General features: G+C 35.6%; 1 protein-coding gene across 1 annotated transcript; it reads right to left on the bottom strand.

Moving 5' to 3' along the window:
- Nucleotides 1–23: 23 nt before the first annotated feature.
- On the bottom strand, nt 24–17,364 carry tbx19 (T-box transcription factor 19). The gene is made up of 8 exons (XM_052559267.1): nt 16,396–17,364; nt 13,849–14,113; nt 8,060–8,194; nt 7,666–7,727; nt 5,093–5,154; nt 4,795–4,986; nt 2,059–2,194; nt 24–1,977 (listed from the first exon to the last, which is right to left on the bottom strand). Exons 1-8 carry the CDS (start codon nt 16,623–16,625, stop codon nt 1,740–1,742), a joined length of 1,320 nt encoding a protein of 439 aa, XP_052415227.1. The 5' UTR covers nt 16,626–17,364; the 3' UTR covers nt 24–1,739.
- Nucleotides 17,365–17,944: the final 580 nt, after the last annotated feature.

Raw genomic sequence — 17,944 nt, forward strand, 5'->3', positions numbered from 1 at the left:
TTTGGGGTCATATATCAGTATTTGGCTTTTTTTTTTTTTTATCAGGTACTCTAATTTTTTTCAATTTTCAACATTTTTAAAGGCTTAAAATACAATTTGTCATCACAGACCAAAAATAAGTACTAATATGAAAATATAAGAGAAATGGAAAATGAAAATATAAGAGATCAGTGGATTAAGAAAATAAAATTCTGAAAATTTTCTTGGTCCTTTAGAGACGGTGTGTGTGTGTGTGTGTGTGTGTGTGTGTGAGTCTGCTGCATGCCCATAGTGGCCAAAACATGCCAAGGGCCCATTCACTGGACAGCCGTCATTATTTTTTACACTCATGTGAAAACAACAGAGTGGTCCACTCCACCGGCACGATTAAAATAACATTTTCAAGAGCGGAAAAATATGATGGGGGAATAATTGTCTTCTCTTTATGCAGCATTTTAAACTGCGGGTAAGTGAGGCCTGCTTTTGGAGGAAGCAGAGCTGTGTGAGTAGTTGTGTGAATGCAACTGTAATGTGTATGTGTTTCTGCCTGTGAAAGTGTGAATGCAATGAATGTGTGTGTGAGAGAGAGAGAGAGAAAGAGAGATCGTGAATGAATGTGTTTGCTGTTGTGGAGGGAAAAAGTCCAGGTAAGAGCAAAATCACTGTGCCTGCCAAAACACTGGCTTGTTCCACAAGCCAAAGTGGTTTAATTGATTAACCATTTATGCTGGGGCCTAATTGTAGAGTTTTACCACAGTTGTAGCTGTGTTTAGCTTTCTCTCTGAGTTACTCCAGTCAGATGTTCTGTGTTCAGATAACAGCTTTGAACTTATTACCAGACTGTACAAATGTACCAAAAATGACTGTGAAAAGAAATAAGAATATAAGATAAAGGAATGAGTTTGTTACATGTAGAGTACCCTTCAAAGGTTTGGGGTAAGTAAGTATTTTATTTTTTTAAACAAAATTAATACTTGTGATGGTAAAATTATTTGTAATGTTAAAAAGGATTTATTTTAATTAAATGCTGTTCTTTCGAAATTTCTATTTATCAAAGAGTCCTGAACAAATATATCCCAATTTCCATGAAAATGCTAGAACATTGGGTTTTCAACATTGATGATAATCAGAAATGGTTCTTGAATAGCAAATCAGCATTTTAGAAAGATTTCGGAAGGATCATGTGACTCTGAAGACTGGAGGAGTGATGCTGAAAATCCAGCTTTACCATCACAGGAATAAATTAGATTTTAAATTATATTACATTAGAAAACAGTTCATTTATATAATAATAATAATATTCTATAATTATACAGTTTTTACTGTTTTTTTATTAGAGGGTTTGCATAAGAGTTAAAAACCTAAAATAATCTTACTGATCCCAAACTTTTGAATGTTAATGTACATTTATAATTATAGGAATGATGCTTTTATGCAAATTATTTCTTTTTTGAATGACATGACCTCTGTGCAGCTGTTAGAAAATCAGTGACTTTGCCGACAACATTAACACAAAAGCTGTGCTCAGATCCATTGCAATGACTTAATATAATATACCAAAATACAATATTACGACAAGTTTACAACACACTGAAAGCACAAACAGTTTCAATTTTTCTACCATAAAAGATAAAAGAAGTTAGATTGAGAGAAATGGCTGATGGAGTCAATTGGGACAGGACCATTGACACGTCAGAACCAGCTGTACACTTACAATCTTCAAAGACCATGTACATTTCTTTGCAAATAAATGAGAACACTCAAAATGAGTGGGTGGAGACAGAAGGCCAGCTCACCCCGCCTACCCTACTGTGATTGGCTTGATCCACACGACCCTCCGAGCTGGTTGGTCCGTGGCCCTGCAGCAGAGAGCAGGGTGATGTTGAGGTGGATCCTCCATCTCCGGGCTCCTCCTGGCTATGTGTGGCGCTCACAATGCCCCCCGGAGGACTGGATGATACAGTGCAACTGCTCACAGTCCACAGGCATGGATACTGACTGAAAATAACATGAGCTTATTCACTTATTGTTGGGAATATTATCATATTACCTAAGAGTTAAAAGTCGTTTCTTTCGGACCTGCTGGCTCCAGGAGAGCTTGGAGCGGGCTGCACAGACAGCATTGCAGCAGGACCAGAAGAAGACACACCTGTCCATCCCTCGTGACCAGAGAACATCTGCACAGCACCTGGACTCAGATTCTCAGATAGAGACACTTCAAAGAAAAATGAGAAAACTCAAGTGAGATAAAGAAAAAACTGACAACCATGAAAACTTGAAGCGATACGATATGTAAACTATTTGTCGGCTTGGAGCTTGAGTATGGACCCCCATTTACTTTTATTATAGATAAATTAATGACTGGTACATTTTAAAACATTTCTCCTTTTGTTTTACACAGGAGGAAGAAAGTCATACAAGTTTGAAACATGATGGTGAGTGAACAAATATCTTGATTTAGGTTTTTAGATGAATCATTCCCTTAATACAGTGGTTCCCATTGGTTTTGTCAGCCAAACCCTTTGACCATAAAATACTAGGAAGTAACCCCAATATTTTAAGATAACATCTGAATAATTTACAGACACATTTGTACATTTATGCTTCAATGATGACTGTTAATGGTCGCATTATGGTTGCATATATATATATATATATATATATATATATATATATATATATATATATATAACTTAATACAGTATTGTTCAAAATAATAGCAGTACAATGTGACTAACCAGAATAATCAAGGTTTTTCGTATATTTTTTTATTTCTACGTGGCAAACAAGTTACCAGTAGGTTCAGTAGATTCTCAGAAAACAAATGAAACCCAGCATTCATGATATGCACGCTCTTAAGGCTGTGCAATTGGGCAATTAGTTGAATTAGTTGAAAGGGGTGTGTTCAAAAAAATAGCAGTGTGGCATTCAATCACTGAGGTCATCAATTTTGTGAAGAAACAGGTGTGAATCAGGTGGCCCCTATTTAAGGATGAAGCCAACACTTGTTGAACATGCATTTGAAAGCTGAGGAAAATGGGTCGTTCAAGACATTGTTCAGAAGAACAGCGTACTTTGATTAAAAAGTTGATTAGAGAGGGGAAAACCTATAAAGAGGTGAAAAAAATGATAGGCTGTTCAGCTAAAATGATCTCCAATGCCTTAAAATGGAGAGCAAAACCAGAGAGACGTGGAAGAAAACGGAAGACAACCATCAAAATGGATAGAAGAATAACCAGAATGGCAAAGGCTCAGCCAATGATCACCTCCAGGATGATCAAAGACAGTCTGGAGTTACCTGTAAGTACTGTGACAGTTAGAAGACGTCTGTGTGAAGCTAATCTATTTTCAAGAATCCCCCGCAAAGTCCCTCTGTTAAAAAAAAGGTGTGTGCAGAAGAGGTTACAATTTGCCAAAGAACACATCAACTGGCCTAAAGAGAAATGGAGGAACATTTTGTGGACTGATGAGAGTAAAATTGTTCTTTTTGGGTCCAAGGGCCACAGGCAGTTTGTGAGACGATCCCCAAACTCTGAATTCAAGCCACAGTACACAGTGAAGACAGTGAAGCATGGAGGTGCAAGCATCATGATATGGGCATGTTTCTCCTACTATGGTGTTGGGCCTATTTATCGCATACCAGCGATCATGGATCAGTTTGCATATGTTAAAATACTTGAAGAGGTCATGTTGCCCTATGCTGAAGAGGACATGCCCTTGAAATGGTTGTTTCAACAAGACAATGACCCAAAACACACTAGTAAACGGGCAAAGTCTTGGTTCCAAACCAACAAAATTAATGTTATGGAGTGGCCAGCCCAATCTCCAGACCTTAATCCAATTGAGAACTTGTGGGGTGATATCAAAAATGCTGTTTCTGAAGCAAAACCAAGAAATGTGAATGAATTGTGGAATGTTGTTAAAGAATCATGGAGTGGAATAACAGCTGAGAGGTGCCACAAGTTGGTTGACTCCATGCCACACAGATGTCAAGCAGTTTTAAAAAACTGTGGTCATACAACTAAATATTAGTTTAGTGATTCACAGGATTGCTAAATCCCAGAAAAAAAAAATGTTTGTACAAAATAGTTTTGAGTTTGTACAGTCAAAGGTAGACACTGCTATTTTTTTGAACACACCCCTTTCAACTAATTGCCCAATTGCACAGCCTTAAGAGCGTGCATATCATGAATGCTGGGTCTTGTTTGTTTTCTGACAATCTACTGAACCTACTGGTAACTTGTTTGCCACGTAGCAATAAAAAAATATACGAAAAACCTTGATTATTCTGGTTAGTCACATTGTACTGCTATTATTTTGAACAATACTGTAATTGTTTATTTAATTTTACATTTAAATGTTACGTTTCTTTATTTTTAAAATGTGTATAGGTAGTATTTATAACGTTTTAGCTTTCAGTTTTCAATTTTTAGTTATTTTGATTCTAATATTGATTGTTTCTGTTGTCCTCATTTGTAAGTCACTTTGGATAAAAGCATCTGATAAATGAATAAAAATTACAAAATAATATATATAATACTGGTGAGATGCAGTACACTTTTATCCACAAATTTTTAAATATTATGAAAATGTGAATATAAAGATAATCTAGAACTGTGTTCACTAATGCATTAAACTCACAGCACATACAGAAATAGAATTTGTGAGAAGCCGTTTTATTTAGTTTTATTAATTATTAGCTTTTCATCAGCATACAATCCCCCTGCATTTCCTTCATAAACCCCCATGTGGGAAACCCTGTCTTTCTAAAAAAAAACATGTCTGTCTATAATTACAGACCTAATTAAACTGCACCTGAGTTATGGCCGTGGTGGTGATGATGATGGCGGGGCAGGTAGGGTGATGGGTAGGGGGCTGCTCGGTGCCCATGCAGGCCTGGGTAGTGTTTGTACCCATGATGGGGAGTAAGCGGTAAACCTCCTGGGTACGGAAAGTTACCACCACTGGCAGAACACAGGGTGTCGGGATTTGATATGAACCATCCGCCTGCAGCCAACAAAAACACACAAATATGATTCACATAACAAAATGCTGTAAATATTTCTTAAATCCTTCTATAAATAAGACAAAAACAGGAAAATGAATGACTAACAGTGTGGGATGCCCATATGCTGGTTTTCAGCTGGCAGTTCGAGATGATTCTTAGGATGACTCCTATGGAGAGAGAAAGCGTCATGCATGAGACAAACCTCACATATAGGACTAATATATCAGAATGATTAATAATACACATAAATGAACCACATACACTATTGTTCAAGTTTGGGTTGGTAAGATTTTTTTCTTTTATGCTCATGTAACAAATGCATTCCTGTGATTTCAAAGCTGGATTTTCAGCATCATTACTCCAGGCTTCAGTCACATGATCCTTCAGAAATCATTTGAACATGCTGATTTGCTGCTCAGGAAACACTTATTGTTGTCTGATGAAAATTGGGGTGTTGCTTATTTTCGTGAAAACTGATACATTTTTCTTTTACAGAAATCTTTGATGATGAATAACTAGAAACTGATTTTTTTGTAACAATTTAAATACCTTTACTTTCACTATATATTTTTAAAGCATGTGTTAATTTGTATGCATTAACACAAGTATTAAAAATACTGAACGGTATAATGTATGCAAGAGTACTTGCATTATCATAATTTTGTTCACTGTTTATTTTCTTTTTAGGCACATCATGTGACACCTGTCAGGTTTTTACTGGATGTCCATCTCACAGAATCTCTCTTATACTTTTACTATTATCATGACAAATCACTTTCAATTTCATCACAAACATTTTCTAATAATTTGATTAAATTTAGTATTCATATTTCACTGGTGTATGGACTGTGCTGTGTAATGCATATATATATATTAGGGCTGTCAAATGATTAAAATTTTTAATCAAATTAATCAGAATTTTCAGTGGATTAATCATGATTAATCACTATTTGCAAATACACCTGAATCCTAACCATTTTTTTTTTCTGAAATGCGTACCAAAGGATAAATAACAGGACACAGATACATAATTTTCATGTATTGATTCATCAATATGTGGTGCTTTTTTTTCTGAATTTCAAAAGTTTAACATTTACTTAATCAAATTTACCTGACCACTATATCAAACCATGCCATTTAACTACAGATAGTGTAAGAGTTTTAGGTGAACCAGTGGTTAATTATAGCAACATATCTATGAAATTATGCATAGAGAAACTCTAAAGAATGAACTCAGAAACACAAACATGCGCCCTCTGCACTCTGGGCACTCTTGTTTTTAGGAGGTGTTCATTTGCTCTGCCAAAATTCTTTAGGATCGATATTTTCACGTTCTGAAGGCTTCAAGTGCCAGTAAAACCAAGTAAAAATGCGAATGCTTTTTCAAACAGCTTTAATTTTCACTGCATTGCATGTATGCGTTCTGCGCATGCACAGTGTGAAACACAGGACGCTATACCAGGAAGAAGCTCCAGCGTATCAACTACCAAAGTCGTCTCTGTTTATCGAGCTTGGCATGAATGTATTTGAGAGTAAATGGGGTAAAACCTTAAGCTTCTTCGGTGTTTTCGTCGCGTCGCTCGCCGCTGTTTGTTACTATCTTGAGAATTCAGAGATCGACGAGACTTTCCTGACCTAAATAATTTGTCACACTGCACATGCGTGAAATGCGTTAAAAATTTTGACGTAATTAACGACAAACAACTAATTAACGCCGTTACCGCGCTATTTTTGACAGCCCTAATAAATAATATATATATATATATATATATATATATATATATATATATATATATATATATATATATATAAAATCAAGTTCTATATCAAAATAGCATTTGTAGTACTCCCTTTAATTCTGTTAATAAAAAAAAAGTCTGAAATCTTTTTCAATTGTCATGAATATGATGTAACAAAGCAAAATACAGTCCTAAAATATGCATTAATTATAAATGCATATTATACCATTTGCTTTATGCAAAATATAATTTCTTTGGCCATACTTTATTAAGGTCTAATTCTCATTATTAACTATTAAGTATAGCATTAGCCTCAATAAATTATTAATTTGCTGCTTATTAATAACAGTTTGTAAGGTAGTTGTTAAATTTAGTTATTTGGTTGGATTAAGGGATGTAAAATATGGTCATGCAGAATTAGGTATTAATATGTGCTTTATAAGTATTAATAAACAACCAATATGCTAGTAATATGCATGATGTTAAGCAAGTTAACAGTGAGAAATGGTGAGAAACACGTTCATGAGATTCACCTTTAATAGTTTACATTTTCTCTGTACAGTCTCACTTGAGTAGTGTTGTACCTCTGGCTCTGGTGAAGTTATGACTACATTTACTGGAGAACAGTAATTTAACACCAACATTATTGTGTGATATCTCACACATTCTTCACTGTAGCTGCTCGAAATCTCTCACTCTCACTTCACACTGCCTCTCCAACAAGCTCCTTTACTCACACACTCACTCGATTCAAAGCATAAACGTTTAATAATTGGTTGCTAATCATGGCTAATTTCGCACAGTCATGCTAGCTTGACTAGCGCTAATGCCCGCTATGATATTATTATGAGTTGAAGTACACATTGTTAACTCGGTGAGAAAACTTATCTTCTGACACTGACGGTGTTTGTTGTTTAATGTCATTTAAACGAATCGTACCTTTCCTTTGCATCAAGGAAAGCTTTGGCAAATGGATTGTGCTTTATCTTCAGTGCAGTTATCTGTGAAAGGAGAAAGCATAGAGGATTGTGAGGGTAAAATATCTCACAGTCATTATATTTTGGATTTAACAAAACATGACAGCTTTATTTTAAGGGTACAGTTCACCCAGAAAGATGTGGGTGTATACTGTAGTGTACAAGTTATAGTAGGAGCTTGATTATTCACTTTCATTGCATGGGAAAGACTTTTCAAGGGCTATAGTAGTCAGAAATGTGACCTGTTTTTTGGAATGACTAAATCACAGAATTTTTAAATTAAAAGAATTCTAATTTTTAGGTGAATGATCTCGTTAGACATGTTGAACCAAAATATTTTGTGAAGATGCTCTTACCTCTTCATTCTGGTAGGCTGTTACAGCGATGAACTGAGTGTCTGTGAAAGAGATGTTGGTCACCATCCTGTGGCTGCCTCCTACACGAACAATATGAATCTGAGGCTCGTACTTATGGAGAGAATTCAGCATGATCTGGAGCAGGTAAACAGAAGAGAAGAGAAGAGAAGAGAAGAGAAGAGAAGAGAAGAGAAGAGAAGAGAAGAGAAGAGAAGAGAAGAGAAGAGAAGAGAAGAGAAGAGAAGAATAAGAAGATTATTACAGAAGATTGTAAGATCTATTAATACACCAAATCGAGGTTCGTACTGTACTATTATACGTTTTAAAATTAATTTTATGAATTTTAAATGAGGTATCAAACAGGATGCAAAATGGCAAAGGTTTTGAATGTACACTCAAAAAAATGAATTTTTAGTTTTGTTCACTTTACCTGAACAATTCATGTTGAATTAATGCCATTTTGGCTATTTTTCATTTCAACATGATTGTGTAATGTTAAACTGACTTAAACCTGTCTCTCGTTGGTTTAACAAAGTTTTCATTTTGAAAGAACATGTTTCAATCAAGTCCCTCAAAATAAGTTTTACACTTCCCATCATGCTTTGCACAGGACTGGATATGGGGAGAGAAAATGTTGAAATAAAGTGTTATTTTATGCAGTTTTTAATAAAATGTGATAATAAGGAGACTTTTTCATGTATAATGCTCTATTATGTGGGCATTTTAAAAGACTTTATATTGGTGTATTTTGTGCGAGTTACCATTGTGGTGAAGTGTGGAGCTTGTGGTTGGGTTGAGGACCTGGTTGAAAGAACGTCTAAAATACTTAATTTAAAAAAAAGCTACTTTAATGAGAGTGCTAGTGTATGATGTACACATAGTAACATCCTTAAACTGCAAACAATTAACATCATGTGTAAAGAAAAGTTATCTTACTTGCTAATGTTTTTATAACACTTTGGCTAAACTTGCATGGACAGTGGTTCTACATGATGTAAACATATTATCTCTACTCAGATATTTCATGTAGGATGAACTAAAGCAAACTGAGTAAACTCAACTAAAGGTAGACAAGTCCTTATAACTTGATTTATTCATGTCCAAATAACATGGTACAAACATGTGGAACCACTGTCCATGATAGAATCATGTTCAGCCAAAGAGTCATTTTTTTGAGTGTAAAGAAGAATTATCAACACATCCTTAGCATTTTATACAACTGTTGTAAATGGGTATAATACATTTAATTTTTCAGCTATGAGTTACCCATAAATCCACAAACAATACATATCAAATATTTAACACATAATATGTCCATTTAATATGTTTTAAAGTGTAATGTATTCCTTTGATGGTAAATCTGAATTTACTCCAGTCTTCAGTGTCACATGATCCTTCAGAAATCATTTGAATATGCCGATATGCTGCTCAAGAAATGTTTTTGTTAGATTAAAAGTTTTCATGTCGAATTAGTAGTTAAATTACATCAAATTTATTCATTTAGCAGACGCTTTTATCCACAGTGACTTACAAATGAGGACAGTGGAAGCAATTAAAAACAACAATGATATATAGATCATGCATCCATACATATACATACACACACACACATAATTGCATAATAAATTAAAATAAAATAGAATACAAAAAGATTAGAAGGGTAGTTCGATTTTTTTTTTTTTTTTAAGAATTTGAATATTGTGTGGTAAAGTTAGGGAGTCAAATAAAGATAGAAGAGATGGGTTTTAAGCTGATTCTTGAAGATGGCTAAGGACTCAGCTGCTCAGATTGAGTTGGGGAGGTAAAAAGAGGGAAATTTTAATTTAAAAGTCCATAAAGTGACTTTGTGCTTCTTTGGGATGGCACAATCAAGCGACGTTCACTTGCGGAATGCAGCTTCTAGAGGGCACATAAGTCTGAAGTAATGAATTTAGGTAAATGGGTGCAGAGCCAGTGGTAGTTTTGTAAGCAAACATCAATGGCTTGATTTTTATGCAAACAGCTATTGGAAGCCAGTGCAAATTGATAAACAAAGGTGTGATGTGTATTCTTTTTGGCTCACTAAAAATTAATCTTGCTACCACGTTCTTGATTAATTGTAAAGGTTTGATAGAACTGGCTGGAAGACCTGCCTAGAGTAGAGAACATTGCAATAGTCCAGCCTGGACAGAACAAGAGCTTGAACAAGGAGTTGTGTAGCATGTTCTGAAAGAAAGGGTCTGATCTTCTTGATGTTGAATAAAGCAAATCAAATCAGCTGATCATCAATCATAACTCCAAGGCTTCTGGGTGTTTTTGAAGGAGTTGTGGTTGATGTGCCTAACTGGATGGTGAAATTGTGATAAAACTATGGGTTTGCTGGAACCACAAGCAGTTCTGTCTCGGCAAGGTTGAGTTGAAGGTGATGGTCCATCATCCAGCAAGAAATGTCTGTTAGACAAGCTGAGATGCGAGTAACTACCGTCGGATCATCAGGATGGAATAAAAGGTAGAGTTGAGTAACATCAGCATAGCAGTGATATGACAAGCCATGGTTTTGAATGACAGAACCTAGTGATGCCATGTAGACAGAGAAGAGAAGTGGTCCAAGAACTGAGCCCTGAGGCACCCCAGTAGTTAGATGTTGTGACTTGGACACCTAACCTCTCCAAGATACTTTGAAGGACTTATCTGATAGGTAAGACTCAAACCACTGAAGTGTGGTTCCTGAGATGCCCTTTGCCAGTATGGGTTGATAGGAGGATCTGGTGGTTAACAATGTCAAAAGCATCGGACAGTTCAAGCAGGATAAGTACTGAAGATTTGGATTCCTCTCTTGCCAGTCTTAGGGCTTCAACAACTGAGAGCAAGGCCGTCTCAGTTGAATGTCCACTTATGAAGCCAGATTGGTTGCAGTCAAGGAGGTTGTTCTGTGTCAGAAATGCAAAGACTTGGTTGAACACAGCTTGTTCAAGTGTTTTAGCAAAAAGGTTGGGTTTCTTAAGTGGTGGAATGAATAATAAATAATTGTAATGATTCTAATAATAATGTCAACATATTTGTATAAAGTTACCTGACATGGTGGCTATTTTGCAGTGCTGTATGGCAAAAATTGTTTTGATGGATGTGCTAATTATTTTGACAGTACCAAAATTGGATAGTTCAACCAAAAATGAAAATCCTGTCATCATTTAATCACCCTCAAGTTGTTCCAAACCTGTATGACTGACTTTCTTCTGCTGAACATAAAAGAAGATAATTTTAAAGAATGTTGGTAACTAAATGGCTGATCGTAGCCAGTGACTTCCATAGTATTTTTTCCAAACAATGGAAGTCAATAGCTATCATCAACTGTTTGGTTACCAACATTCCTTAAAGTTGTCATATGACGTTGCTAAAAAACAAAACATTATTTAGTGTATTTGGTGTAATGCAATGTGTTGATGCGGTTTAATGTTTAAAAAAATACCACATTATTTTCCACAACACTGTACATTATTGTTGCTCCTCTATGCCCCGCGTTTCTGAAACGCATAGATTTTTACAAAGCTCATCGGTCTGAAAAGCGAGGTGTGCTCTGATTTGCCAGCTATCCAGTGGATTGTGATTAGCTGAATACCTCAAGTGTGTGACAGAAATGTTATGCCCCTTACCATACTGTGATGCCGTGTCCCAGCACAACGAGACAAACCAATAAAACCAATTACAAACAAGGCATTTTTTGCATTCCGTGGGGACATAATTATTGATTATAATGACTCTTTTTACGCGTTGTTTATATATAAACAGCCTTTGTTCACAGCTGGCACTGTAGGCTACTCTCCCAGGAAACAGTCCTCTGTAAAATGTGCTGCACACACCCTGAATATTTGGGTTGAACTGTTCTGGAACAGTGTTGTAAATACAACTTAACCACTGATTTCTAGTTGTGTCCTCTTTTGGAAATCCAAACAAAGTAGTTTCGCTTTCACAATGAGACACACAGGGTCTCCACGACATGACGGTGGCAGCAAGAATCATAGTTACGCCTTCTTTCTTTGCGTGAACATTTGGGCGGTGTTATGCAAATCTTCCCACACCATGACGGAGTTATGAGGGCGTGTTTAAACGAGGCGCTTTTAGGAGGGTATGGACGAGTCTTAACTTCTTATTATATTATTATAAAGAATATCTCTTTGGGTTTGGTCTTTAGTCTTTGCAATTTTAGGGATCTTATCTATTCACGACCAGCTTGTAACACTCCAGAGAGAAAGGAAAACTTGAAACGGCATCATATGACCCCTTTAAAATAAATAAAATCATGTTCAACAGCTGAAAGAACCTCATTTAGTTTTTGAGCTACTTGACAGGGGAGTTTTTGATCTGAAATCATGATTACATGATTTTCATTTTTGGATTAACTATCCTACTAAGAATAATAAGTCTAATCAGATATATTTTGTCAATACATAATTATTTATGCCATAAAAAGTTGGATTAGAACTGTCATAGCATTCCAAGTCATCAGCTGAAAATTCGGACAATAACACTATACTGTGTATTGGTAGGTCTTTACATTTAGATACTGCATTTTCGGTTGCACTTTATTTTACAGTACTTGTACTAACATGTACTTATAGTGTACTTACAGTGTATTTATCTAAGAAAGTTCTGGTAATACAAGGTAAATACATGGGGTAGGGGTAGGTTTAGGGGTAGGTTCAGGGTTAGTACTTAGTTATTACATAGTTATTGTAATTACTATAATAAGTACATAGTATGTACATGGGGAACAGGACTGTAAAATAAAGTGCTACCGCATTTTCTGTTTTTTGAGTGTGTGTGCGAAAAATTCTTCGGATGACTGCAGTGACCACATCAAGCGTGGATAAATCTATGGACTGAATTCTGAGAAAGAGACGGATGGAACAAGAGAGAAAAGCATCATTTTTTTTTTTTTTTACTCTAATTGGTAGATTACAATGACTGATGAGGGGCAGGTACTCATCTGCATGGCTACAGGGGACATAAAGGGCTTTGTGTGCTTTTCTGTCCCCGCTGCCTTTTTTAATATGTTGCCTTTTTGAACATCTAAGGACTGATGGCTAAATTAATTTTGCATAGAAAAAACAGAGGTAATTACCATAATGTACAACTAACCACAGCAATTATTTCATTTAGAGCTGGTTCTCTCTCATCGTCCTCTTCGCTGCCAGCTCTGCGTTTAAAAACCCCGGTAAATAGGGAACAGACAGGAATAGAGGAGAAGAGGATGGGTGGCGGGGAGGGCGCAGGGGAGGGGTCATGTAAATACCAATAATAATTTGGTGGCGGAGTCATACTCGAATGGAGCGGGCTGGAGCACCTCGCAGCGGCCCCGCTGAAAGCCAGGATGGCTAGCTGAAGTAGACCACTCTCTGTCTGAACGGCAGGAAGTGCATTAAACGAGAAAAGTGGCAATTAAGAGCTGTTTATTCCTGTTTACATGCAGTCCCTGCTGAACAAAGGGGCTCCATAGGTGAAGTGGATGCAGAGGAGCGCACTAATTGTATAAATGCACACTTGAAATTTCCCTGTGGCAGCGCACAGGGTGATTAAAGGCAGGCCAAGACTCCTAAAAGCTACAGAAGCCTGTATGGACACACAAGAGCCCAGAGAGGCTACTCAAGATTACGGAACGGGTCACATACGGCATTACACACCTGTACAACATGAGTGTTACATGTGAATAATGTGCAGGGGGACTTTTACTGGGAATGATTTAGTTGAGAAATCGGCCGAAGAAAGAGCAGTGGGAACTTTGTGTCTGGTATGTGTCAGCATGTCAGCACCTGACCGCCTCCGTTGAGTTTGTTGGTTAGTTTAACTTTGTTGAAGGATACCGGGGCCTTCATCCAGTGGGCACCGAAGTTGGGAGAGTCGGGGTGGATGTAGACGCAGCTGTGACTATGAGGCTCAGGTTTGCCCGCAGGAACCCACTCGCCGTTCACGTACTTCCAGCGGTGACCGTCTGCAGGGCTGAAGTCCAGCAGGAACGAATACATGGCGTTGGGATCCAGACCCGTCACGCTGACTTTCAGAACTGGAAACATCCTCCTACAAAGGACAGAAGAAAGCTTGCTAGATCTAAAACAAATAAATAAATAAATATAGCTTTTTCAAAGCAGTAAATAAGAGTTATTTTACAAGGAAATACTATTTCAGTCTTTCCCATTTTAAAATTTCCCCGTTTAAATCAACGTAGTTTCTTGGTAATTATTTCTGAAACATACTAGGAATTTCTGAGTGAAAAGTGTTTCTGAACCAGTTAAAATACAGATTTTTTAGTTTTTTTAGTTGATGGTGCACTGCACAAAAGATTATTTCACTCTTAAAAAAGCACTTCTAATAGGGGTTTTCAAAGCAATGTCTAAGAAGAACCATTTTGAACCTGAACGGTTCTTAAAAGAACCTTTTCTTTCTTCTTAGTGTAAACAACATTTTAATAATCTAAATAATAATTATTTAGATTAATAATAAATAAATAAAAATTTCACTTAAAATAACCTTTCGTGGAATAAAAAGGTTCTGTGGATGTTACAGGTTCTCCACAGAACCATCAATGTCAATAAAAGACAATTATATTTAAGTGTTCTTCAGGTAAAGATTAAAAATGGTGCACTGAAAGGTTTTTTAGGGAACCCAAAATGGTTCTTCTATGCCATTGCTGCTACAAAACAAAAAACAAGATATTTGTGTTATATTGATTTCAAAGTATCTTTTTTTTATAAGTGTAGGAACAAACTTTTGAAACATCTTGTGCATTATTTAATTTTCTCTTTTGTCCATACAATGAAATTCAAAGGTTTCCAGTTTTGTTTTGGCCACAACTGACATGGACCAATACACACCTTCTTTTGTTTCCATATAAAGAAATCAAAGAGTTTATATTTTGGGATTTTACATTTCTACATCTTTTTAAGACACAATATCTTATGTATCCAAAAACTGTTACCCACTCACATTAATGATTAAAAAGTTATCCCCAACAATGATTCACACTGCCTGCCAAAACTCTACAAGCATGAACTTCATGAGAGGTTGGACGCTAGTCATTTTCCACTTTTTTTCCCCCCATGATTATTTTTTATGGATGAGAACACGTTTAAGAGGGGCTGCAAATGGAAGGACACCCACCTGCAGAGCTGACCTGTAACTACTGAATGAGTTGGTCAAGTCACCCTTCAGCTCGATAACACCACAACAAGCCTTTTCAATTAAATTAATCTGCCTGTTCCAAAAACCATAACACCACCAAGTGCCAATACCAGCAACACAAAATGATCAACCTGCCTGGGGATGACCAGGCATTTTAATAGAAAAACAGATAGATAACTGGACCACAGGGACATAGTTTGATTTTATTAATGAGAACACTTCAAAAAAAACAAAAAAAAAAAAACACTAAAATTACAACTGATAAATTAATGAACATTTTAATATTGATTAAGACTAACACAATTGTTTTCAGAACATTTTTCTGTTCTCTTAAGAAACAATATTACAGTCCATTTTAAGTTTACACTGGCCCCTAAAAGTTTTAAGATACGCAAGTAATATTTAAAAATGCTTGAATGTCATTGCATTGGCATCTGCAACCCCCTTTTTTTTTCCATGGCAAACTTTTCTGAGACATTTTTGAAAAATTTAATTGAAGTTTTTGGTATAGTATAAATATTGTTTAATCATTTAAAAACCTAATAGGCTATCTTTTGTGGAAAAGATTTGCTTTAAAATAAATGTCACTTGATTTTATATTTTGTTAAATAATGTAAACACATCATAAATAATAATAGCCTACTAATTGCAGTGTCCAAATATTTCTTTGGGGTCACTTTATGTAAGTGTTAAAATATATATATATATATATATATATATATATATATATATATATATATATATATACACACACATATATATATATATATAGAACTTCTAAAAACTTGTCTAAATTTGATAAACAACTGACAAATTAATAAACATTTTCATAAGGAAACTAACGCAATTGTTTTTAAAGTTTAGATTCAAACTATCACACTGACGCGAATGACATATATATATATTTTTTTTACTAATCTTTATACTAATTAGGCTATATATATATATATATATATATATAAAAAACGAATAATGTAACAACACGAATTAAATACTATATAATTATAACCACATGTTCTTTAATGTATAACAATAAGAACTTGTAATTTACTTGAATGTAAGAAATTGAATGTCATTTGTGAAAAATAAACCGTAGGTTTATGCAAAACAAATGTTATTAACAAACACCACTGCTTCCACAAGACTTTTACAGCTTTGGCATCAGGTTCATGGAGGCTCACCTGCCGTTCTTGGTCACAATCATCTCATTGGTCACTTCTTTGAATTTCCTCCAGAGTTCGGAATCTTCCAGGGTGACTTTGAGCTGTTTCTCAGTGGGGTCTCCCTTCTCTCGGCCGGCCTGTAACTCGCTCTCCACGACGCTCAGCAGTCTGGTGATGCAGCAGTCGTTGGTGCCCCGAGCACCGGTCACCGCTCCGCCGCCGCTCCTCAGCTCTTCCTCTACCTTCATGAGTGACGGGAAAATCTCACACGCGCTTGACAAGTACAACAGAACTTTAACTTTAGCTTTCTAGAATTTATGAGAAGATTTAGACGTAACGTTGTGCCTAACACAACTTTAGGACGGCTTCAATCATAAAAGAAAAACGACTCTCTTTAGTAGGAGGTGTGTGTGTGTGTGTGTTTGATCTGATCCTTCAGCTCTGCGACCACCTGTTCTTATGACCGGAGGATACACGTGCAGTCACGTGGGCTTCTCCAATTAAGTGATTCTTTCACAACACATTGTTTTCATTTCAAATCACACTTTAATATTCTACATTAACGTTTATTTTCAGTATTCACATTTATATTTTTATAAATATTATGCTGTTTAAATAACAGGAAAAACCTTTGCAGAAAGTTCAAAAGGAAACTTACGGGCATAACGCTTCAGAGAGAAAAATAAACGTATGATAAACGCTACCTTAACTCAAGTAAACGAATGAAAAACATGATGGACAGTCAAGCTCCGGATTTATTTTATGTTTATATAGGCTATAGACTGCAAATATATAAAATGACTTCTGATGTTCTTCTTTTTCAGAACCATGGACAGCTCGTCATTTTAGTTATATTATATTTTTGTGTGTGCGCAAAATGTAGGCCTATTAAAATGTGAACTGTATTAACGGCGTTATGTTGTTATTTAAAAATACATATCACTTAAAAAATTACTTCGCAATACCTGAGTAAAGCTCCATTAGTATGTTTCCAATTTCTTAAAAAAAAAAAAGTCATTTAGATTTATTTTTTTTTACTCACTTTTATTTACGGGATAAAACTATAAAGAAAGAAAAAAATATTTAAAAGATCTTGAATGATTGTCAACTAACTAGAATACGCAAGAAACGTATTATTATTATTATTATTGTCATCTGACGATAGAAACATAACACAAAGCACCCCTTCTGAATGTGTATCTTTTAGATTTACAAAAATAGTCCATCACATATCTGTGCCTTTTATTAATAGGGCGTCTTGCTCGGGTCAAACATGACACTTCATTTGAAATAAAAGCTGTAGTATTTTTCAATAATTGAATGTAAAGACATCTAAGTACGAGTTTTAAACTTTCAATTTCGGACATTCATATTCGTCATGGACCCATATTTAAAGCTTAAAACAAAGCATTCACAATATCACTCTATATGTATATTTACATTATAACTCTACGACAATTCTAAATCCACATATATCATTTTAAATGAATGATGGAGCTGTTATTTGTATACGTGATGCTTTAAACCTCATTTGGCTTTACTGCAATCGGACTGCTATGAGGCATCA

Source organism: Carassius gibelio, chromosome B6, assembly GCF_023724105.1.
Source record: "Carassius gibelio isolate Cgi1373 ecotype wild population from Czech Republic chromosome B6, carGib1.2-hapl.c, whole genome shotgun sequence".
Taxonomy (NCBI): domain Eukaryota; kingdom Metazoa; phylum Chordata; class Actinopteri; order Cypriniformes; family Cyprinidae; genus Carassius; species Carassius gibelio.

Excerpts from the sequence above, each read along its gene's own strand:
- tbx19 (XM_052559267.1), bottom strand. The coding sequence starts at position 16,625 with ATGAAGGTAGAGGAAGAGCTGAGGAGCGGCGGCGGAGCGGTGACCGGT. Across the intron at positions 14,114-16,395 it reads ATTGTGACCAAGAACGGCAG|GAGGATGTTTCCAGTTCTGA; the intron begins GTGAGCCTCCAT and ends TGTCCTTTGTAG. Across the intron at positions 7,728-8,059 it reads CAGCCTACCAGAATGAAGAG|ATAACTGCACTGAAGATAAA; the intron begins GTAAGAGCATCT and ends CTCCTTTCACAG.